Source organism: Heteronotia binoei, chromosome 1, assembly GCF_032191835.1.
Source record: "Heteronotia binoei isolate CCM8104 ecotype False Entrance Well chromosome 1, APGP_CSIRO_Hbin_v1, whole genome shotgun sequence".
NCBI lineage: Eukaryota > Metazoa > Chordata > Lepidosauria > Squamata > Gekkonidae > Heteronotia > Heteronotia binoei.
Window position 1 is genome coordinate 189,218,465 of NC_083223.1, and position 25,771 is coordinate 189,244,235.

Sequence of the window (25,771 nt, forward strand, 5' to 3'; positions counted from 1 at the left end):
AAGGAGTTACTGATGATTTGTTCTCAAGGAGTTACATGGCTCAAGGAGTTACTGATGATTTGTTCTAAAACTTTTCTGGGCATGGACTTCATGCTGTTAGGCCAGTAGTTACCTGGATCCTCCTTTCCCCCTTCTTGAAGATGTGGACATTTGCCTGACTCCAATCTTCCAGCACCTCACCTGTTCTCCAAGAATTCTCAAAAATAATGGCCAGAGACTTGGAAATTATATATGCAAGTTCTTTTAGTACCCTTGCATGCAGTTCATCTGGCCCTAAGAACTTAGTTTCATTTAAAGACACTAGGTGTTTATGTACTACCCCATGCCAACCCTAGGCTGCAACTCCCTTCCCTCATCATATGTTCTGTTTTTGCCACATTGAGCATTATTTCCCTCATTAGAGAAGACTGAGGGAAAGTATGAATTGAGCAGTTCTGCCTCAATTCCTACTTCTATACCATTCTGCCTCAGTTTGAGAGCCATCATTCAGAAAAAGGGACTAGTAAAGTTTTAGGAAATAGAATGTTTCAAGGAATGACTTTCAGTATTCAAGTCTCTGTTGTCACATCTGACAGAAGACTCTTCATTAATTTTTGACATCTGCCAATAAAATTAATTAAAGTGAATTGTGAATATCACAAAACCACTGTCTACATCTTTAGCAGCATCCTCCAAGACGCAAATGCTGTTTTTTTCTGTAACAGCTGAGTACAAAATCACCGTGTATCTAATAAACAAGAATCCTGCAAAATTCATTTTCAGCATATCTATCTGTAAATTTATGTTCAAGTGTTACACTCTGAGTTTGGAGTACAATCACTGTTGTACATCAGAAAATAAATAAAGAAAAAGAAAATGAGAAAACCCAAACAAAAAATTAAATACTGCCAAAAGCCTGTATCTTAACTGAAGTAACATATTGCAAATATTAGTAGGAGAGACTTGTAAACAGACGTCAATGCTGCAAGTTGCCCAGCTGCCAGATAGCACACTGCAACAGAACACTCAGTCATGAGCAATTCACTTATCTACATTTGCTTTTTTGGCCAAAGGCAGCAATGTAGACTGCAGTCTAGAATAGAAGACTGGCGTGGTTGGGATAGACTTCTTAACTTTTTTGCAATTTTGCAATTTGTTTTTACACTGCATTTCCTCCTCTCCTCCATATCTGAATGTCATGTGTAGCTTCGGGAAGGCACCTGGTTCTCCTCTTTTTTAATGTGATACAAAGAACTATGTGCAAGGAGGAAGGTCAGTACAAAGTTTTGTGGACTAGTAACATTTTCTGTAGGGAATCATTTGCAAAGTTGTATTTGGATTAAATGTCTCTTCCAAAACAGTCAATTTGCTGTAAGAATTCTACACAGAATCCACAGAAGCTTGTCCAGCTACCCCAGCTGTCTAGAGATAAGAGGTTTTGATTGCTGAAACAGCCTGAAGATGGGGACGACTCCATGCAGCCCAATTTTTCTCCCACAGGGCAGCTTATTCATTGCACACAAATAAGAGAATAGGCTATAAAAAGTAAATGGACACGTGCAGTCCTATGTCAGTGGCAAAGCTTATAGAGTATCCATTTATTTCTGCCTCCCAGACAATTGTCAGAGTAGAAAACTGCTGTTATGATATTAGATTATGAAAATATAATTGCCTTGCTATTGTCTGCTTTTTTATGAAAAGGGAAAAAAATCCTTAACAAAGTCATTTATATGAAAAGCTTGCCCAAAGCATTCTTTAAACAACAAAATAATACAATGAAATAGCTATGTGACTAGTACCATTAGGGAATAATCTGACACTATTATGCACCCTGAGAGTAATTATATCAGCTCTTTTAGCAGCCAGATAGAATAATTGATTTATGTATTACAAAGGATCAATAATAGTGCAGAGTCTGCCTATCATTAGCTATAGCTTTACCAACTGAGAGACAAAGAAAATTGCAATAGATGACAGATGTGACCAACAGGATCAGAATGCAACTATGGTGTTGGTTCCTCTTGCAGTTCCGTCTTATTGCAGTAAATTAAATTTCAGTCACTTACAGTGCTTGCATTATTCCATGGGGGAGGGGGGGAATTCTAAGGAATTCAGTAGAAATTAAATCATTAGACCTCTGCAGCTAGCAGTTCTGCCAAGAATCTATAGAATGTAATAGAGCAGGCTACAGAATCCAAACATAGGAAGGCAATGTTCTTTTTGGAGGCAATCCAAGTTTCCACTGGAGAAGGTGTTCACTGTCTGTTCAGATAAAAATGTCAAGAGTGAAATGCCCTAGCTGAGGACCCTTCCAGGTTCACTAGATTAACCATTATGTTAAGAACACTACAGAATAACAAATACCAGTGGCAAAATCATTTGCAGTCTAGTCAATGAAAAGTCAATTTTTGTCAATAGCAAATAAGACTGCACAGAACATCCATAAATTTCATTATGTGTATCTTTTTCATGGCTGTTAGCAACTGTCTGCAGCCACTGTTTATCTTCTCTGCAGCCACTTTGGCAACACTCCCCTCTGTTTTCTCCTCCAAGTGATCTCAGCCAGTCAAGGATCATCTGTTGAATAAGATGCTGTCCTAATATAACATGCTCAGTCAAAGTTGGTTCTGGGATTAATTCAATGTGGGCTGAGACTGTGGAAAATGTGGCCTGCATTGTATTGCCTTTCTTCTGAATAAGTAAGTGATTTCACTTCTCTTTTTCAATGCAACTACCCAGGAAATTACTAGAAGTACATTTTTTCATTTACCTTTCTTTACTTAATTTTTATCCCATTGTTCCTCCAAGAAGCTAAGAGCTGAATGAAGTAATCCCCTACCACAGCAAGGGAGGTTAGACTGAAACAGAGCAACTCATCCAAGGTCATTCTATAAGCTTTATGGCAGAACACAGAGGCAGCACATACATTTTCTAAAGAAAATAGTTCGTTTCCCCAGTGCTAGTCCAACTTCTATGTACTTGAAGGGCTGTCATGTAGAGGATGCTGTGGAGTTGTTTTCTGTAGCCCCAGAAGGTCAGATCAGAACCAATGTGTTGAAATTAAATCAAAAGAGTTTTTGGCTAAACATTAAGAAGAACTTCCTGGAAGAGTGGTTCCACAGTGGAACAGGTTTCCTTGGAGGTGGGGGTGGATTCAGCAGTTTTTTGCTCCAGGCCAATTTTGTCATGGATCCTGGATTGTTTTTCTTCTTATTATTTTTGCCATCTTCTTGGCATGGAGCAGGTGTCACTGAGGCTGTGTGGGGAGAGATATTTATGAATTTCTTGCATTGAACAGAGGGTTGGACTAGATGACCCTGGAGGTTCCTTCCAGTTCTATGATTCTATGATTCATTATATACTGAAGACTCCATGAAACTGTATAGTCTAAATTACAGTGAGAAAGTCCAGTATTTAGGTATGCATGAAATGTTTACAAACAAGTTAACACTTGGTGGATGAGAATTACAATTAAACAAACCTGACAATAAATAAAAACATTAAGTTTACATGGGTGCATTGTTACATATAATCTAATATACAGATTTTAAGTTGCTAGAGAAATATCAGATAGTCACAATCACTTTGCAGCTTTGGAAATGAGGTTCTGCAATATGAGTTCCTTTTGCTGCTTCACTTCTTTTTCTGATTGTGAGTATGCAACTTTGGTTTCTCTATTTTGAAATGCTGAATTGTTCATAATAGAAATTTCCTTAGAGGACATTTACCACTACAAGTACAACAAGGCCACTATTATATGGTTGTTGATTATTCAATAAATTTTTGAATTGTTCTGAAGATGTTTTCTATTGGGCCAGACCTGCTGATGAGAACTCTTGGGGAAAAATCCTGCACAAATCAATCATTTTCTACCTTACACTACCAAATGGATCCATGGACATCTTCTGAAACTTAAAACCTAAAAATAATTTACAAAGAAAAAATATATTTTTGCTATCTCAAAAGCATGTACATGTTTGGCAGAGACAGAGCGGATAAGAAGAACATATTTTTGTGTGTTCTGATGTCTTTCTATGTAGGATATCTTATCAGCTTCTAAGAACAGAAAGCTAGATGTCTGGTTTGCAAAGTACCTATTCACACAGCAAGGAGCCCAGTTGATTTTATATGGTCACTAGGAGTAAGGCTCATTGTGAAGAAAAATACAATGGGCTCTAGAAGGAAGCTCTGGGTAAGTGCCCACCACCCTTGATGTCTCCCCACCCACGCAAGTGAAGGCACTGACTTCCCCCCACCTCAAAGGGAGCTGATCTCTGCCATCTAGAGAGCAGTTGTAAACCTGAGTGGTTTCCAGTAGTTCCCCAGTAGGAAATGGCATTGTACCTGTCTGAGGTCGTATCCCTCCTCAAACGCCACACTCTCCAGGCTCCACTCCTTAAATCTCCAGGAATTTCTTAACCTGGAGATGGCAACCCTATCTTCTTCTGTTTATTTGCCCCTCTGATTTCAAGTTTTCATTGCCTTCCCCTTCCCTGCAGCCTCTACATAGGAAATGGACAGTCTTTCATCACAGTGCGGGGGGAGAACCAAAGCAGCTTACATCATTCCCCTCCCCCCCCCCTTGGAACTCAACAGCAACCCTGTGAGGCAGGTTAGGCTGAAAGTCTGTGACTGGTCTGAAATCACCCAGTCAGCCTACACAACCCTCAACTGGAGACTGGCAGCAGTGGTTCCCCAGGATGAAAGTTCTCTTCCTCAGAGGCCTATAGTGATACCTTAGGAATTTCCAACCAACCTTGAAAGGTTGAGTGCCCCTCCCCCCCAGCCTTGCTGTCTTCCCACACACCCAAGTGAAGGCATTTACTCCCCCCAATGGGAACTGATCTCTGGAAAAGAGGCAGCCTGCTGCTGTGGAATTGGCTCCTCCCTGCTGTGAATGAGCATTCCTTTTGTGTCAGTTGAAGAAAAGAAACTGTTACTGTTTTGTCTCATGAACATGTCTCTCACAGTTTACTGTTTGCTTCATGGCAGTGTTGTTGGGAGCGGGGGAGATGGACTGTCCTGGACTTCCTGTAACAGGCCCTGAGGAGAGGCAATAGTGAGCAGTAAACCTCCAGGAGAACCTGTCAGCAGAGAGCTGTCTCCCTCAAAGGTCAGTGGCCTTCTGGTTGGGTTCTTGGCTGATGGGGCTAGCGATGGGTGTGGGAGAGCAAAATCAGCCAATGGCACACCAGAGACAGTGTGCAAGCCAATCCTGCATAGGCCACATCCAACCAATGAAAATTCTCAGATTTGCCACCACAGTTGGGCTTTTATTTATTATTGATGATGATGATAGTTTGTCATATTGCTACTTAATCACCACTCTCCAAGGTATAACAAAAAAAAATCTTTGCTTGCCTGGCTTAACCCCAATCAAAGAGCAGTGTTTGACAGCACTTTCTTTTTCTTCCTCCTGTAAATGGACATGAACTGTGGAGACCTTATCAGATATTAATACATGTTATTCAGGCTAATGTAGGAGAAAAAAGATACTTGCTGACACAATGAGCAACTTGAGATATGAGAAAATCTGACCTGAAATTAATTTATCACCGCACTGCCTTTCAAGTGCATTAATTTTGGTGAAACACATTTTCTCCTTCTGTTATGAGACCTGATTGTCAAAGATGTCAAGTAGTCACCTCTTCCCTTTGAAATCAATAGGACTTGCAATTGTCATTTATTATGAAATCCAGACTCCTGCTAGAATTTATAGTGGAAACAGATTAATGTTTCCCACACTTCCCTTTGCCATGATTTATTTCTTTTGCACATAAAAGCCTTGTAGAATTATCTTACACTCTCCTTCTGGATCTGCACTCACATTCATGATCCTATGCCACAGTATAAAATGAGCCCACAAACCTGTCTACACACTAAGAAATGAACAACTTTCCAGCACAATGTGAAAAGCAGACATTTAAACCTTTGGGTTTACACCTAGGTTAGAGAAGCTAAATGAGATCCTGGGTCAGGAACAAGAGCCAGGGGAATCTTTACACACCACATGGACAATATTGCAAAACAGGAACAGACAAAAGTTAAACAGGTACCGGAGAGAAATATATCAGTACTAACATTATAAATCCCAATATGTTCTGAATAAATCATTCTTCATCAGGAGCTTATAACCCTGGAGCTAGGAAGCAACAGGTCCATAACTATAAAGACACACATGGGAACAAATGTCTCTCTTAAATATGCAATGCCCCTTCTCTGAATTCTCAGCTTTCATTCAAAAATGAATTTTATCTACATAATTAAACATTGCCTTTTCCATACAGATATAATAAAACTCCAGCTCTTTTAATTGTGAAGCTATAAGTCATATGATTGTGAAGACACATATTCATAGAAAACACATGGTATAATACCTAGTAGCATGTGGAAGCACTGGCATGTATCCTACCATTCAAAACTGGAAGTCTTAATTCTACTTAAGTAACAAAGTACTCTGGGGGAAGGCTTCTTAGGATGAAAAAACTTCCTCCAGACTAAAGTAGGATACAAACCAGAACTATTAATACTAGTACATTCATACCAATACAATTCAGTGTAACATCATCAGATCCCATACAATGACATCAAGGTCATTGATTATAACATGAATCCTAGAATGTCAGATGACACAACATGGAAACCCTCTCCTTATGCACCCCATAATGTTCTGGCTAGAGACCTAGGACGCAAACTGCTCTTTTTGGTGCAAGATATTAAAGGAGCTTCTTAGACTATGAATTATCTTTTTTCTGCTTTTTGCTCAGAATGCTTTAGTATTTATAATACCATGATCAACAAATGATCTGTACCTGATGGATCTGCATTTTAGCTAGAGATGCATTTTAGCTAGAGATGGGACAGGTGGTATATGTCTAGAGTCAGCAAAAAGACATTCAAGAGAAGGTTATTTTGTGGTACTTGTCCTTGGAAAATCACTGTATGTATTTTGCTTTGTGGGGAGATGTTAAATGCTCCCCCTCAGATTTTGTGGATGATACTCATTTGTTAGGTAAGGAATCTTGACATGTAAATAAAGAATAAAGCCTCTGAAATATAAATACCTAATGGGAACTGATGTCTTAGCTGCTGCCTTTCTGTAGTTCTATTAAGAATTCTCTTTTAAGATTGCCATACTCTGTTAAAACATTTGGGTCCTGGGAATGTACCATCCATGAGAAGCTGTAAATAATTTAACTCAGTAGCTGCAATTTACATGAAGATGGGTTATGCAGCTTTATAAAAGGGTAACAGCCCAGATCAATCAAAATATATCCTCCAGAAAGGAGATAGGAAAATCTTCATTATGTATTCTGAGAGGCCATCCATTTTTCTGTCCTGTAAATAACTGTGGGCACAAATGATGGACACTTGACACCTGCCTATATCATCAGTTGGTGTAGTCATAGGAACAATTGTTTATCTGCCAAATTTAACATCCATGAAAGCTAGTGTTCAGCTTTAATAAGCGGTTGGGAAGGAGAGGGTGATGCCCCCTCCCCAATAACCCAAGCAGTCGCTCATTTGATTGAAATCCTAGCAGCATGTCTCTTATCTAGGTTAATGGTAACACAGAAGAACTTCCAGGCACATACAACTAGTTATTTAATACATTTAATACAAAAACCTGTACTGGGCATCTGCTGTTAGATTTTTCAGTTGTAGACTTAGATATGGCTCCTGTTCTTTAACATTCAGAACTAGGAGGCATCTTTCACCAACAGAGACTCCTATTCTAGTTCTGTATTGGTCCATTTGTTTACTTTTTTCTTCTGTGCTTGCTGCAGCAAGCAATCAAGCATGAAACATTACTCAAGTGCTCCTATTACATATGGATAGGTAGTGAGAAGGGAACAATATACTTTAAATCCTACAGAAGGGTCCCCTGTCCTGGCCAAATGATACCTCCCACCTTTACACTGCTTACCAAAAATGTAGTATGTGTGGGGGGTTGAAAAACAGGTCCCTAAAGGCCTATTTTGGTTTTTGCAAGGATCAGTTGTTTCTAAGTGGAAAAATGCTGACTTGAAAAAATGAATCTTTCCACTGTATTTATCATGGCAAAGGGCACTTTAACATGGCTTCCTAAGAAGTATACTAAACACAACTATTCCACAGCCATGAAGTTAACACTGGTAATCAGAACACCAGGAATGTTCATTGTATATATATTCAAACTAAATTCTAAATTAAACAAAGAGTCTTAAAGAGCTTTAAAGCATCCAGAATTAGTTTACTCAACTGTGCTCCTGCTGTTTTGCTGCTAACTGCAATATAAGAGAATGCACAAAGTCTGACAAATTGAGAAATCACTGGCAATTAATCTTAATTACACAACTGGAACGGAATATTTCAGCTGGCCAAAGCCCAGAAAGTGAAATGCTTTTACTTTGTGGGAAGCACAAATACTCTACTTTTAAAGCCAACACTAAGCACACAGAAGTGTTATCTTGGATAGAAGTCTACTGAAAGGCTGAATCAATGTTATTGTATATTGTTATACATAAACTGTATAGACTGAAGCCCCCTGATTTGTATAAGCTCAGTGTAGGACATGTAAAGTCCTTGTAAAGTCAGAGATTTTTCTGAGAGGGTTATCAAAGGAGTTATAATTATATCTTAACTTTTTACAATGCCATCCTAAGCAGAGCAGTACCCTTCTATGTTCAGTGAAGTCAATGGTAAAAAAAGGGTGTAACTCTATTTAGGATTGCACTGTCAGTCATGGAATGAACTGAATCTTTCCCATTAAGAGCTTTAAATCAGCCAATATTCCTCAGGCATAGTTTTTACTATCACTGCATCACTAGTGGAAAACTGCCCTTGTGGGGCTTCCTTGTCTCCAAAGCTCTTAAAGGAACAAAGTCCTACATCAAAGACAATCCTACTGATTCCTCAATAGGCTTTGTCCCAGTCTCATTCTCATCTCCCAACTTTGCATAGGGCAAGGAGCAAGCCCTGTCCCAGAGATGCCAATGCAGAATCCAGGGAAAAGAGCTGCTGTGAGGACCCCCGCACAGAAGGGACGCAAGTGCTAAATGCAGAATCATACAATTAATTGTCTCAAACATATACAATTATCTCAAACATATACTGTGACCCTGACCAAGTTGAAATTGTTTCGGAGAAGAAAGAAAGATGATGTCTTAATTTTTTTTTCTTCCCTTTGTTGCCTATGTTTGAGATAATTTTATTCTGATTTGAGGCTACTATTTGGGCCTACATATGTTTTTATCTAATTTGTAATAAATACGGGTTTTTTTTTGTATAATTGGTAATATTTAGGTTTTATGTTTAAATATAGAACTATTGGGCCCTCACATTCTAAATTCTTTAACCTTTTGGTTCTTAACATATATGCAAATATACGAGGGGTTATTTTAAAAAAGTGTTTTATAATTGCTGAAGTGGGACTTGTATTAGCATACTGGTAAAAGTTATAAAACCAGCTTGTATATGAACTCCATTTTGAGAAAATATTTATATTTTTGCAGAAGCTAGCAGAAACCATAATCACTGCAGAATTTGCATTCTCTCATGCTAATGTTTCATGATTAAATTTAATATTAAATCTGATTTAGTCACCAGATAAGATGGCAAATGAGAAAACAATGTGAAAGCAGGGAGACACACCACAGCTAATCAGAAATAATCACAGTAAATGCCAGATTAAAAAGCAAAGCAACTGTGAGCAGAATCAACTGCAATTACTCAGCATGAGTAGTGAAAATAATGCACCCAAATACATTCAAAATAGCAGATATGATAATTTGACCTTGAGTTCTGTAACCCAGAATGCAATAGATAGAAGTGGGGGATCAAGGGGTCACTCTCTCTCTCTCTTTTTCACTAAAAGACCACAAAATTAAATCAAGGCTACTTTCCAAGTTTTGCCCCTTGAATGCCATTGTTGCAATTTAAATCTCCTCCTCAAATTGCCATTTCCTTCATGTGTGAAAACGTACCATACTTTATGCCACTTGTAGAGGGACACAATTTAAATTGGGTAGAAAAGTGCAATCTGATTTGAGCTCCTCCAGTTGGTTTTCACTTTTAAAAACCTGCACACAAAAAAAATCTTATTATGGATTTTCCAGCCCACATCATGATTGATCCCTAATACATCCTTTATCAGAAGTGAGGCTATTTGATTTGTGCCACAGCTTTGAATGTTTCTCTGCTGTCATTGATCTAGAATGAAGTTGGGTTGCCACAAGGAAAGCTGAAGCTGTGAAGTGGTCTACAGATGCTTCTGTTGATAAAAAGTTCTTTTGAATGTATATACTGAATGCCTCAAATGGCAGAAAACCCTTACAACAAAATTCCAGTTTTCTGAAGAATTAAAGGGACTTACCCATATTTTTCTCTGCTCGGGGTCAATGGGATTTTCATGCTGCTTTCATTGACCTGCAGGACCTGAGCGATGTACACCCCGCTTTGTTGGGGATATCTGTAGACAGCTACTTGAACAGTACATTCTTCACTATTGCTTCTCAGCCAAGGGCTCAGAATGAGGAAGTTCATACTTTCTGATGTACGAAGGTACAGGAATGAACCTGCAAGAGAAGACAAGAAGAAGCCTGATTACCGGAAATGGTTCAAATGATGTACAAAGTTGCTTTCAGCCAAGGACTTAAGTTACATTTGCTGTTCTCTATGAGAAGCATAACAATGCTTAGAACTTGCTTTTACACTCAGACATAATTATTTTCTCTGGGATTAATCTGGTACAATTGGATGTTTCAACCGAATTCCACAAAAATTTCAAAATCCATTCTTTACTGTTCAGCTATCTGGATTAAAGCTATCTCTGATAATATCAACCAACTACTAGCCCAATTCTTAAGGAAAATACTGAATAGTAGGAATAAAGTCCATTATGAGGAAAAATACAATGGGCTCTAGAAGGATGATCTTGTTGAGTGCCCCCTTACTGTCTTCCCACCTAGCAAAGGTGGCCATTTTTTGTAAGGGAACTGATCTGACTTCAGCTTTCCATCTCCTTCCCCCTCCCTGCAAACGCTGTCTAGGAAAAGTACAGCCTTTATCCACAGTGAGGACCAAGCAGCTGACATCATTCTCCTCTCTCCCTTTTTATTTGCACAATAACTCTGTGAGGTAGTTTAGGCTGAAAGTCTGTGAGTGTTCTGAAATCAAACTGTGGACCAAAGCAGTAGGGAAGCGACCTCAGCAGAGTATAATGACACAGAGTCCACCCTACAAAGCAGCCATTTTCTCCAGGGGAAGTTATCTCTGCCATCTTGAGAGCAGTTGTAATTTTGAGTGATCTCCAGCCCTCACCTGGAGATTGGCAAAAATGGATCCCCAGGAGGAAGTGGCTGGCTTGGAGTGTGCAGTGTATGGCATTGTAACTGTCTTAGGTCTCACCCCTCCTCAAACCCCGTCCTCTCCAGGCTTTACCCCATAAATCTCCAGGAATTTCCCACCTTATTGGCAACCATCTTCCCTTATCTGCTTCTCTTACTTTAGCTTTTTTATTGCCTCCCCACTCCCTGCAGCCTCTACTGGGGAAAAGGACAGGCTTTCTCCACGGTGGTGGACAGCAAGGCACCAATGACATTTGTTCTCCTGCCCCCCTTCTGATCTGTACAAAAATCTGTGAGGTAGGTCAACCTAAAAACCTTTGACTGGTCTGAAATCACCCAGCCAGCTTCCATAGCAAGAACCTGGGTCTGGCAGATCCTGCTCTGAAGCACTAACTCCTATGTCACACTGGCCTTCATGGGTGGGGGGGGGGGGGAGGGCTGCTGCTGCTGAACAGTAGCAAGCAGCCAGGCCTAGGGTAGCCAACCTCCAGGTGGAGCCTGAAGATCTCCTGATATCACAACTGAACTCCAGACAACAGATCTCTCTCCCCTGGAGAAAATAACTGTTTTGGAGGGTGGTCTCTATGGCATTCTATTCAGCTGAGGCTTCTCCCCTCCCCAAACCCTGCCCTCCTCAAACTCCACCACAAAATCTCCAGGAATTTCTCACCAACCTGGAACTGGCCCCAATGAGTTCTCCCTCAAAGGCCTTTAGTCACACCTTTCAGACCAACACTTCCTTTCTGACAACACTGTTATTCTTAAACACAGGAGTTCATTCTCTCTCTCTCTCTCTCTCTCTCCTCCTGTATTTGCTCTGCTGCTATGGGTCGCCATCCCCCCCCCCCCGGTCTCTGGCTGTTTACCTTACAGAGGAGAAGAGGGATGAGCCCTCAGCCAATCAAAGGAGGGCCTTCTTCAGCCAATCAAGGGAAGGCTTTCTTTCTCTCCTCTGTGAAGCAGTGACAGGCAGCTCAGTCAATGGGAGAATACCTGATTTGTGACCAGTCTGCTTTGGGAATTATTATATAAGAGAGATTCCCTGCTGTGTGTCAAACATTGTATTATGGGCAAAATTTGGACAGATATCATTGGAAGTAAAAGCATGGCTATTTGATTTTAATCTGAGATTAAAACATCTCTTTGCTGAAGATGGTGTGTTAGCTGCTTTAAATCAGGATACCCACAGATCAACTTGGATAATAGCCCTGGATGAGAAACTGATGAAAGTTGGAATGCCAATTGATGATGTTTTTAAGATGGGCAAAACCAAAGCATTTTCTCTGATCAAAAAGTGAGTCCTCAAAACTGATTTAGTAGTTTGATCCTGAGACCCTGAAGCGTATGCTCACCCTTATTTTTTGGTCTTTCTTACCCCAAATCTCTAACCCCATGAGCCCTCTCAGCCCCACCCACCTCACAGGGTGTCTATTGTGGGGAGAGAAGACATAGGAGATTGTAAACTGCTCTGAGTCTCTGATTCAGGGAGAAGGGTGAGGTATAAATCTGCAATTTTTCTTCTTCTATACGTACAACAGTTTTGCAAGGGAGATTTTTGAATAGGCCCTACACTTACAGAATCTGCCCTTGTGGCCTTAACTGGATTGATACCTCCTTTCAAACTCTGCTGGAATGTAGATTTTTTGAGATTATGAGGGACTGCTATATTAAGCATTTATTCAGCCAGTCTTCTCTGCATACTCTGGAAACCCTGGCTCTTTTGCTTAGAGATAAGTATCCTAAAATCACTCTAGCAATTGCAAAAAAAATTCTCAGTCCTTTTAGCCCTTGCATGGAAGGAAGGAAGGAAGAAAAAAAGAAAGGAAAAGAAAGAGAAAGAGAAAGAAAGAGAAAGAGAAAGAAATGTCTTCTGCTGCTTAAGATGTGGGAATCAATGAGCTTCTAAGGAAACAAAGATAAATGAAAGGGAGGAAACAAACGGAGGCTGGAGGGGGACAGGAACCTAAATGGAGTACATGCCATAGAGCCCACCCTCCAAAATTGCTTTTTTCTCCAGGGAAACTGATCTCTGTAGTCTGGAGATAAACCATAATTTCAGGTGATTCCCAGGTTCTACCTGGAGGCTGGCATCCTTAATCCACAATAAGACTGAAACTCTGCAGAATATACTAAAGTGGGTATGTGTTGCCAAATTCCCATCCCCCCCCCCAGTTTTGGAGTACTCAAACGAACAATCATATACACAGGTTTTAGTCATGTGATGAATAGTTCAAACATTTCTTTTACTTGGAAAAGGAGAAATAAATTCTTGAGAAAAAGAAAGTGAAAATAGATTGTAGCTTTCTAATTGAAGCTTTGGTGAACGCAAATCAGCTGGATACGTTAGAAATGTGTTGAAGTACATAAAAACTAAAGGAAATAATAGACAAATCTTCTTGTACCAATTCAAAAGGGATCTCTGGCTGTTTTTATGAACAGGGAACTGTAAGTATTGCCTTTGATATGCCAGAGTGCCTGAACAAATTATTCTTTTGATGCAATAAAACATCTTGATTGAATCTAGAGTGTTATTTTGCATGGCTTTTTTTTTTAAGAGACAGAATTTTCCTAAATTTAATGTTCAGTCAGTGCTTGTGTTAACCCAATTGGAGAATAATTTTCTTATCTTTAAAAATTTATTTTTAGGTTTTTCAAGAATCTATAATTTGGCTTTAGAACATAAGAGAAGCCATGTTGGATCAGCCCAATGGCCCATCCAGTTCAATATTCTGTGTCACACAGTGGCCAAAAAAACCCAGGTGCTATCAGGAGGTCCATCAGTGGGGCCAGGACATTACAAACCCTCACACTGTTGCTCCCCCCCAAGCCCCTAGAATACAGAGCATCACTGCCCCAGACAGAGAGTTCCAACAATACCCTGTGGCTAATAGCCACTGATGGACTGGTCACTGATGGATAAATAACATTTACAGCTGAACACTGTATATATCAGAGATGTCACATGTCTGGCCTGCAATCCAGAACCATCTCGCCCAGGGTTTGATCAGGCCCACTGGGGTCTTTTCTCCCCACCTCCCCTCTTGTTCCTCAGCCTCTGAAGCTCAGAGACTACCAAATTTCTGAGCTCCTTCTGCCTTCTCTTTGCAGTCTGAAGCAGGAAGCAATTCTGGACTTGCAAAACTGCAAAGAAAATAGGAGTAGTCTATCTGGGCAAAGAGATCTTAATAGAAAGTCCATTCCATGTTTTCCATGTCTGTGCTGCAATATATTTTAATGGAGTGAAGCTCAGTTTCCTTTTTGGCATTTATATGGCCAGTTAGAAGCTGTTCCTTACTGGAGTTGTGTGAAGGAATGTCGGAAGGAAGGAAGGAAGGAAGGAAGGAAGGAAGGAAGGAAGGAAGGAAGGAAGGAAGGAAGGAAGGAAGGAAGGAAGGAAGGAAGGAAGGAAGGAAGGAAGGAAGGAAGGAAGGAAGATGGGGGAGGAGGAGGGAGAGAGACATGGAAAGAAAGCACTTTAACTTTAAATGCATTCTCCAAGTTGCCAGCTGGTTTGGCTTGGAGAAGTGATATAAAGAGAGAAATGCCTTCTTCTAGCTGGCTGATTGTGGGGGCTTCAAGAGCTTCAAGAGCCATGGGCTTCTGGAGTTAGAAAGATGGGGAACTGACGCATCTCCCTTTTGTGGAGTGAACCAACGCCTTTGTTCTGGACATAAAAGGTGTTTTTATCACCTGCTGTCTACCCTCCCAGTTATGGAAAGAGTCCAAGACATGCTTGCAAGATTTTGAGGAGTTTAACTTTGGCTGGCGAGGAGTCCCGCTGGGGCTCCTTTTCGGCTTTGAAGACTCTCCCGTGAAAAATCAAATAACGTCTACAAAGGTGTTTTGGAGTCATTAAGTTGACATAAGTTCACCCAACCCCAACTTTCTATGGACTATAGACTACTGAAGATTGGAACGATCAGTGTAAGGAAGTTTTGGACACTTGATAAAGACAGGTTGCTTACCTGTAACTGTAGATCTTCGAGTGGTCATCTGTGCATTCACACTCATGGGAAAGAGCGCCTGCGCCGATCCCCAAATCAGTATCTGAAAAGCCCGGGATTTTTCTGCGCTCAGCGCCAATGGGCATGCACAGGCATCCCAGTACGCATGCTCACCGGCGCCAGCGCGGGGATCCCGCCAGTTCCTTCCTGACCACTGGAAGCCCCTACTGGAGGGAGACCATCAGCAGTGGAGAAGGAGGGCGGGTAGTGTGAATGCACAGATGACCACTTGAAGATCTACAGTTACAGGTAAGCAACCTGTCTATCTTCTTTGTGGTCTCTGTGCTTCACACTCATGGGAGACTAGCAAGCAAGACATACCTGGAGGCGGGAAGATGGTCAACCAGAAGAAACAGCTTGCAACACCGCAGTTCCCAACCGAGTCCTCTGCTGAGCATGCACGTCCAGCGCGTAGTGCTTCATGAAGGCATGCGGAGAAGACCAGGTGGCAGCCTTGCAGACATCAGAAAGGGACATGCCTCTCAGGAATGCCACCGACGTGGCCATCGCTCTTGTGGAGTGTCCATGAACAGGTCCCGGTAACGGCTTCTTTGCCAACAAATAACAGAGTTTAATCGTCTCAGTGAGCCATTTTGAGAGCCTCTGAGACGAAACCCTGGAACCTATCTTGGGAGAAGCATATGAAACAAAAAGCTGCTTGTCCTTACGAAAAACCTTTGAACGTTTCAAATAAAACAGCAAAGCACGCTTAACGTCCAGAGCATGCAACCTACGTTCCTCGTCCGAGGAAGGGCTAGGGTAAAAAGTGGGCAACCAAACTTCTAAGTTGAGGTGGAACTGAGAGACCACCTTCGGAAGAAAACTAATGTCCAGCGCCAGGGAAACCCCAGCCTCTCTAAAAACAAGATAAGGATAATCACAACGCATCGCCGTGAGCTCCCCAACACGATGTGCTGATGTGATGGCAACCAAAAATGCAGTCTTCCATGACAAGAGCTGCAAAGAGCACGTGGCCATCAGCTCAAAAGGGCGACGAGTTAGTTTGTCCAGCACTAAAGTCAAGTCCCACAACTGTGGGGGCGATCTTGATGGTGGGCGCTGCCTAAACAAGCCCTTCAAAAATCTTTTGGACTGAGAGTGTGCGAAAATGGAGTACCCCTCCACCGGATCATGGAAGGCAGATATTGCCTCCAAATAAACTTTAATGGAGGAGAAAACCAGGCCCGCATCCACTAGGGACAACAAAAAATCAAAAATTGCCGACAATCCCACCCTGCTAGGTGAGACTGAAGGATCAACTAAAAACTTAGTAAATCTCTGCCATAGTAAATCTTCCTGTCATAGGAAGCTCAGGTGGACGGTTTTCTGCTGTTCATGAGGACTTGCTGGACCCTGTCAGAGAACCCTACTGGTCGATGAACCACGCTGTCAGCTTCAGATGGGGCATGTTGTGATGGAATACATGCCCGCCCTGAGCTGACAGAAGATCCGGTTCCGCCGGGAACTGGTAGAAGACCCCCCTCGACAGTTGGAGCAGGATCGAGAACCAGTTCTGGCAAGGCCACCAGGGAGTCACCAGGATGCAGCATGGTCTCTCCCTTACTATTTTGCTGACCACCTTCGTCAACAACGGCAGAGGTGGGAACATGTAGAGGAACCGGCCCTCCCAAGGAAGCAGGAGCCCGTCTCCCAGAGAGGCTGGATCTGCTCCCCCTCTGGAACAGAACATGGGGCATTTCTTGTTCTCGGCTGTGGCGAAGACATCCAGCTGCGGGTACCCCCAAAGCTGGAATACAGGCTTCAGAAAATGCCACTGCAGTTCCCACTTGTGTGGGGAAGCCCCACCCCTGCTGAGGGAGTCTGCCTGAATGTTGAGGACCCCCGGAAGGTGTGCCACCTTCACAAAGATGTCATACTGGAGACACTCCAACCAGAGATCCATCGCCAATGCGCAGAGCCGACGCGACACTGTCCCTCCCTGCCTGTTGATGTAGCACAGGGCAGTGATATTGTCCATAAGCAGTGCTACAGTCTTCCCCGCCACTAAGGGGCGGAAAGAGCGTAGGGCAAAGTGAACTGCCAGCAGTTCTAGGTAGTTTATGTGGGACTGAGTCAGTTTTGGCGGCCACTGGCCCCCCACACACAGGCCTTCCTTGTGGGCCCCCCAACCCCAGAAGGAAGTATCCGTGGTGATAGTCACAGTGGGAGTCGGGAGATGAAAGGGAGCTCCCTGGCAGATGTTGTGCTCTGACTCCCACCACTGTAGCATCTGAAGAATCCCGGATGGGATGGTGAACCTCGTTCGAGGTGAATCTCTGAGTTGGCGACACTGGCAAAGAAACCACAACTGTAGGCCTCTCATTCTCAATTTCGCGAAAAGTAGCACGCTTGTCGTCACCGCCATCAGCCCCAGCATCCGCTGAAGCTGCTGTGCTGTGCCCCACTTTCGCCTCTGAAGCAGTTGTACCAGACCGACAATGTCCTTTGCCCTCTGCGAGGGCAGGTATGCACGATGCTGGTTCGTATCCAGCAAAGCCCCTATGAACTGCACTGTCCTTGACGGAGTAAAGTGAGATTTCTCCAAACTGACCTGCAACCCCAAGGTGTCGAGAAGATGTAGAGTGATGGCAATGTGCATTGACAAACTTTCCCTCGACTTCGCCACAAGGAGCCAGTCGTTGATGTATGGAAAAACGACAACTCCCTGGAGACGGAGATGGGCAGCCACAACGCTCATCATCTTCGTAAACACCCGAGGTGCAGTGGACAGGCTGGACGGAAGGGCTTTGAACTGGAAGTGCTGGGAACCCACTGCAAACCTGAGGAAACGCCTGAACGCCGGATGGATGCCGACATGGAAGTAGGCATCCTTGAGGTCCAGGGTCGCCATCCAGTCCCCTTGATTGATGAGGGGCAGGATTGTTTGCAGCGTGGACATTCTGAACTTCTGGTACAGAATAAATTTGTTCAGATTCCGAAGATCCATAATTGGCCTTAAGCCCCCGTCCCTCTTGGGGACCAGGAAGGAGCGAGAGTAAAAACCTCCCGTCCTGGCCTCTATCAGAACTCTCTCTATGGCTTGTTTCTGTAGGAGGTTGTTCACCTCCGCCAGTTGCCATCCTCTTCACTAGGTTGCCATAGGTCTTCAGGTCCTCCGATGGTGAAATCGGAAGATCTTCAGTCGTCTGGGACCTTGGTGAAGGCTCCAAAGCACCTTCCTGTGTGTCGGCACTGCTCTCAGAGTCCGATGAAGAGGACTCCCGGTGAACGGAGTGCTCAGAGAGGATCGGCGTCGATTCCCGGGTTGGTGAGCGGATCATCGTCGATGGTTGCTGATGAGTCTCAGCCGCTGAGGTAGTGCGCCTCTCTGGAGGGATCAATGCCAATGGTCTTTGGGAATGGTGTGACAGCCTCGACATACAGGATGCCTCCGACTGTTGATCCCTTTCCGCAAACTCCCTTGGTGGATACCACTGATAAGGAGGGTAAGGATAGGGATAGGTGGGTGGCTACTGACGCTGCTCCCACGATGGTAGTGGTGGGAAACAGCGTGGTGCCATGGAAGGCTCTAGCTCCCATCTGCCTCTGGGTTCGCTGGGTGAGGTCGATCTCCTGCTCAGACATCGAGAGATGGTGTTGTTGAGTACTGCCTCTCGATGCCGATGGACTGTGGCACGGGGACGCCAGGATCTTCCTTGGCAAAGCAGTCGGTGCCAAATCGACGTGTGAGGGCGATGGAATGCAGGGCCTCTTCCGCTTCTCCTTGGCCTTCTTTGGGGTGGATGCTTGGGTCCCTGAGTCATCCCAATGCTTTTTAGTGGGCGTTTCCACTGACCCGTCATGGGATCATTTTGTGGAGGAGCCTCACTCGATCGGCATTTCTGTCACGATCGGAGTCACATCGGCCGATGTGACCGTCAGGGCCGGAGTGTCTGCCATGGTCGATGCTGACGGGCCCGACGCCGATTTTTGAGGACGGAGTGCCTATTCGGTTAGAGCAGCCGAAAGCCGCGCCGCCAGGTTCTTCCTCGTTTGCTTGGAGAAGCGGAGGCAATGTGGGCAGGGCTCCACACGGTGCGCTTCACCCAAGCAGAGAAGACACAGAGAATGGCTATCTGGGGGGGGGGCAATCTTCTTCCCACAGGAGCGGCAGTGTTTGAAACCCCCCCAGCGACTTTCCATAGACTCCAGTCGCCAAAAACCCGCTCAAAATCCTCTGAGGGGAAAAAAACTTTTGGGGAGAACAAATGGGGGGAAAGGCCCCGGAAGGCAGTCCAACAAAAACACACAAACTTTTTTTTTAAACTAACTAACTAACTAACTATCTACTCTAAGAAAAACAACAAACGAGCTATATACAACGATAAAGGCAAAAAGACCAATATCTCATCAACCGGGGACACGAAAGGCAAACCTCTCCGCGCAGCGGTCAGAAAGGAACTGGCGGGATCCCCGCGCTGGCGCCGGTGAGCATGCATACTGGGACTCCTGTGCATGCCCATTGGCGCTGAGCGCGGAAAAATCCCAGGCTTTTCAGATCCCGATTTGGGGATCGGCGCAGGCGCTCTATCCCATGAGTGTGAAGCACAGAGACCACGAAGAAGATGGTACAATTCTTATCTTTCATTCCGGGTCTAAAAGAATGTTTTTAAACTAAAGAAACAAAGATTTGGAACTATTTGCAAAGAAGTAAAGCTGTGTTACAGAGGCTGGGGGTGAAATTGTGGCGTTGGGACTTTAATAGGCGCTGTAAAACTCAAAAAACCAAGATTTGTTTACCTTTGTGGCTTCTGCAAAAAAATCCCCCATCATAACAAAGCCTCGGCTTGCAATTGGAAAACAGGAAGTGACGATCGAAATATCTCGAGAGTGGAAACCATTGAGAACAGGACTTCATTTCCACAGAGTCAGGAAACAGCACTGGGAAAAGAGGGACACATCCTAGACCTCCAGGCCTACTCTAGCCCAGAAAAGCATAGAGTTGGGGCCTGAAAAAGTTGCAGCCACCATTTTGAATGTTTACAAAACTTTAAATATTAATATCTTGGCCCAGGAAGTTCTGAGGATGGCAATTTTGGGCTTGCTGAAGAGGGCATGCTCTAATCTATTGAACCCTGTTATTGGTTTGTAGTTTGGTGAGGTCAACTTGGAATCTATTATATGCTATGGGAAGACTGATGTCTGATCCAAAATACGAACTAAGAACGCATGGAAGAGCTGGCTCAGTAAAGGACAAAATGTTTAAGATTGCCCAAGAACAGCTGGATGCTATGGAGGCCAGATTAACAAAGGCAATGAAAGATTTGATAACTACAAGTGAAAAAAAGTTGACTAAAGAGACTAAAGAAATAACAAAAGAGATAACTAAGGAACTAACAAAAGAAATAAATTCCAGTGCTGAAGCTGTAAAGAAAGAGATCAAGAAAGAAATTGAAGATCTGAGGAAGGAGTCACAAGCAACAACACAGAAGATGCAAGAGGTGGAAAATCAAGATGTTACAATAAATAAGATTCAAGAAAAAGTTCTACTACAATGCTGTAAGCTGATAGAGAACTTTGTACGTCTGAGGGGGGTGCCAGAAAACAATCAAGAGGACTTAAAGAAATATATCATGACTGTTATTGCTGAATATTTGGGTGAAAATCCAGAGAAGACTGAAGATCAATGTGATTACGTGTACAAGGTCAATTCAGAGTTTGCCAGAAAGTGTAAATTGCCAAGAGACACAGTAATTAAATTTACCACTAGAGATATAGTGGGAAGGATCTTGAGCCAACAATTTACAAAAGAATTGGTGGTGGAGGAGAGCAGAGTCAGAATAATGAAGGAACTACCAAGGAAGGTCATCAGTGACAGAAGACAATTTAAACCTTTGACAGATAAATTAAGGGCAAAAGGTATAAGATATAGATGGATTTTACCAGCCGGACTTACTTTTGAGTCTAAAGGGCTGAAGTATTCCATAATAGACATTCAAGGCATGGAAGGGTTTTTGGCAGACAATAAGGATTTTGGAGACACAGCTTAATTGAAGAATCATTATGGATTGCAAATTAATTTCTTGGAATGTTAATGGCCTAAATTCGCCACAGAAACGAAGAGCGACATTTCATTGGATTACAAAACAAAAATGTAATATAATTTGTCTACAAGAAGTACACATTAGACAATCAGATTACAATTTTTTACGTAATAAATTTTTAGGGGAAGAATTTGGTTCATTGACTAAAGAAAAAAAAGAGAAGTGATTTTTTACATAAAGAAGGAGCTGGAGCCAAAACTGATTTTTAAAGATAATGAAGGTAGATATTTGGCAGTAGAAGTTTTGATGTATGGCAAAAAGACTCTGTTGTTAGGACTTTATGCTCCTAATCGGGCTGACTTTTTCAATGATATTATGAAACAACTGGATCAAGTAACATACGATCAGATAATGCTTATGGGTGACTTTAATGGAACTATCCAGAACTCTTTAGATAGATCTGGGGGAAAATGTAGATGGGAAACTACCTAAAGCATTTTTTGAACTAATTAAACAAGAGAGCTTAGAAGATGTGTGGAGAAAATTCAACCCCAGGGTACGACACTATACTTTTTTTTTTCAGCCAGACATAATACCTTTTCTAGGATTGATATGTTATGGGCTACAAAAGAGCTGGGGCTGATCACAAAAAAAGTAGAGATTCATCCAAAAATAGGTGCAGACCATAACCTGTTGACGTGGTTGGCTAAAGGGAGGAAAAAAGAGAGGAGGTGGAGGATAAATGATGACTTATTACAGAAAGTGGAGGTAGTGGCATCTCTAGAAAAAGAAACTAAATCTTTTTTTCCAAATAAATGACAACCAAGAGATACAATTTCAAACGGTTTGGGATGCCTATAAGGCTGTGATGAGAGGAACATTAATTACATTGAATAATAAGGACAGAAGGGCAAATGAAAAACTATTGTTGGACTTACAAAAGGAAATAAGTAAAAAAGAAATTGAATTAAGAAAGAGACCGGGGAAAAAGAAAATTTTGCGAGAAATTACAATTTTACAGAGTCAGTTGAGTCGTTTACTGAATAAAGAAGTGGAATGGAATTTGAAAAGACTCCAACAAAAATCTTTTGAAGGGGCAAACAAACCTGGAAAATATTTGGCGTGGCAAGTGAAGAAAAGAAGGGAAAATAAATACATAAACAAGATTAAAACTAGTGGCAAAGAAATTGTAGACCAAAGGGCATCAAAAGGGAATTCTACAAGTACTATGTTAACTTATTTAAAGGCCAGCGAGTTGATAAAGAAAGAATAGAAGCTTATTTACAAAATGTGAAGGTAAATCCAACAACAGAAATGATGAAAGAAACATTGAATGATCCAATTGAAAAAGGTGAAATAGAAGCTGCAATCAATTCAATGAAAATAGGGAAAGCACCGGGACTGGATGGCTTTTCAATAAAATTTTACAAAGTTCTTATAAATATATTAGTTCCAATGCTCCAAAAATTGAATAATATCCATTTGGATGGGCAAGTGCCAAATACTTGGAAAGAAGCAGTTATTGCATTGATACCAAAAGAAGACAGAGATGCTACAAATGTGAAAAATTATAGACCGATTTCATTGTTTAACAATGACTACAAAATCTTTCCAAAAATTTTGGCGAAAAGGCTAAAACAATACCTGCATAGGTTTATCCGTGAGGAGTAAGCAGGCTTTCTCCCGAAGAGGCAAATTAGAGACAATATCAGAATAGTGGTGAAAAACATCAGGAAAAAGAAGTGGCACTCTTTTTTGCTGATGCGGAGAAAGCCTTTGACAATCTTAATTGGGACTTTTTGTTTGCTATGATGGAAAAAGTAGAGTTGGGAAAAGACTTTATAAGAATGCTGAAGGCGATATATACTGAACAGCGAGCTAAGCTATGTGTTAATTCAGATTTAACGGCACAAATGGTTATCAGCAAAGGTACAAGACAAGGTTGCCCTCTACCCCATTGCTATTTATAATCACTCTAGAGATGTTGTTGTTGCAAATAACAGAAGATAAGGAAATAGAAGGACTAAAATTGAAAGGATGGACTTATAAATATAGAGCCTTTGCAGATGATGTGATGTTTATTACTGAAAATCCAATACAAGTATTACCATTGTTATTGGGAAAAATCAGAGAATATGGTGACCTTGCTGGGTTTTACATAAATAAAGAAAAATCGCAAATTTTAAGTAAAAATTTATTGTGCAAACAGAAAGAACTTTAAAATGCAACTGGATGTGAAGTCACCTTGAAAGTAAGACATTTGGGTGTAGAGATCACGATGAAAAATATAGATCTGTTTAAAAATAACTATGATAGACTTTGGCGTAAAATTGAAGCCGATATGTTGAAATGGAATAAACTGAACTTGTCTCTTTTGGGCAGGATAGCTGCCGTGAAAATGAATGTCTTACCAAGAATATTGTTCCTCTTCCAAACAATTCCAATTGTGAAAGATGTTAAACAATTCAATAGATGGCAAAAAAAGATTTCTGAATTTGTATGGGCGGGAAAAAAACCAAGAATCAAAAGGAAAATACTAATTGATGCGAAAGAATGAGGAGGTTTTCAACTGCCAGATCTTAAATTATATCATGAAGCAGTATGTTTAGTATGGCTCAAGGACTGGATAACCTTATCCAACCAGAAGTTATTGGCGTTAGAAGGTCATGGAAATCTATTTGGTTGGCATGCATATTTGTATTTTGGGAAGGAGAAGATAGATGGTTTCTTACGGCATCATTTTATAAGAAGTTTGTTGAATACCTGGAAAAGATATTTTAAATATGGTGATGAGAGGAAACCACTGTGAATTGTACCAATGGAAGTTATAAAATGGATTTCTGACTCACAGGAAGACAAATGGGTTACATCCAAACAATTGCTAAAAATTAAGGGTGGCAAAGTAGAATTAAAAGCAGAGGAAGAACTGCAAGACAAATTTAATTGGTTCCAGATGCTACAAATTAAAAGTTTAGTGAATAAAGATATCAGGACTACAGGTATAAGGCAAGATCAGACAGAAATGGAAAAAATGCTATTAGGGGAAGATGAAAAGTTGATTGCAAAGATGTATAAATTGTTATTGAAATGGTCTACAGAAGACTAAGTAGTAAAATTTCAAATGATTAAATGGGCAATAAATATGAATAAAGAAATTTCAATGGAGACATGGGAACACCTATGGAAGAACTCTATGAAAATATCGACATGTAATAATATAACAAAACCTGTTTGAAAATGCAATACAGGTGGTATATGACACCTAAGAAGTTAGCAAAAATGAACAAGCAGGCATCTGATCGGTGTTGGAAATGTAAAAAGCATGAAGGCTCTTTTTACCATATGTGGTGGACATGTGAAAAAGCAAGACAATTTTGGCAAATGATTCAACAAGAGATGTCGAAGATTTGGGGATGTGCAGTTAAAAGGGCACCAGATTCCTTTCTGGTAGGATTACAAAAGGAATGTTTTCCGAAGCAAGACAGGACTTCGGTGTGGTATATGTTGTCAGCTGCAAGAACATTGTTTGCACAAAGGTGGAAGCAAGCTGAAATACCAGATAAATGGGACTGGATTTTAAAAACTTTACATTGGAGTGAAATGGATAGACTTACTAGAATCTTGAAAAACAGTGATGCAGAAAAATGTAAAGATGAATGGAAGAAGTTTCAGGACTACACTGAAAAGGAATTGAGAGTTAAGAGACATTTGGTGGTTTTTGAAAGTATAACCTGAAATTGGGGGAAATGGGGGAGACAGGTGATTAGAAAGAATTTTTTGAATCAATATACAATAGCTCCTTTTATTAGAAGTTAGAAAATAGAGTGATAATTACAACAAACAGTTATAATTGATGTGATAATAGATCGATGAATGATAAGTGTAATACTTAAAAAGAATTAAATAGCTATAACTGGTGTGATAATAGATGAAAGATAAGTGTAATACTATGGGTGAACTAAAAGGTTAAGGTGATATGATTTAGTATATTGAGATAAATAAGTTCAGGAAGATCGAATTATAAATAGAGATATAGAGATGTTATTAGATTTTATGTAAGTTTTATAGCGCAAGATTCTAAAACGGATGGTACCATAATTGTTTTTTCTCAATAGCTTGAAGCACCGACGGAGGTCAAGGAAAAGAGGTGGGGGAAGTGAGGGGGGAAAAAAGAAAATGTGTAATGTATTGATAAGGATTGAAATACTGCTTTTTTTCTTTTTTCTTTTTTTATTATTTGAAATACATTTCAATATATTGCAAAAAAAAGAGCTTCAAGAGCCACATGATATGTTTGGAAGAATCACATGTGGCTCCTGGGCCACAGTTTGGTGACCCCTGCCATAGAGTATAATGGACAACTTGCCAGTTGGAGTTCACTCATGGTGCAGCTTGCAAAAACCACACAACAAGTGAACTCTGAAGTGACGAGTTCACCCAGAAGGGAAGGCAGTCTTTTTAAGCACCAGGTATCCAG

The 25,771-nt window shown here is 41.5% G+C and overlaps 1 protein-coding gene across 1 annotated transcript in view; it reads right to left on the reverse strand.

Moving 5' to 3' along the window:
- ALK (ALK receptor tyrosine kinase) overlaps positions 1-25,771 on the reverse strand; it is a 908,221-nt gene that overhangs the window by 548,685 nt on the left and 333,765 nt on the right. The window contains exon 4 of the mRNA XM_060245392.1: positions 10,334-10,535. Coding sequence (XP_060101375.1) covers positions 10,334-10,535 — 202 coding nt within the window. The remainder of the gene's footprint in view (positions 1-10,333; positions 10,536-25,771) is intronic.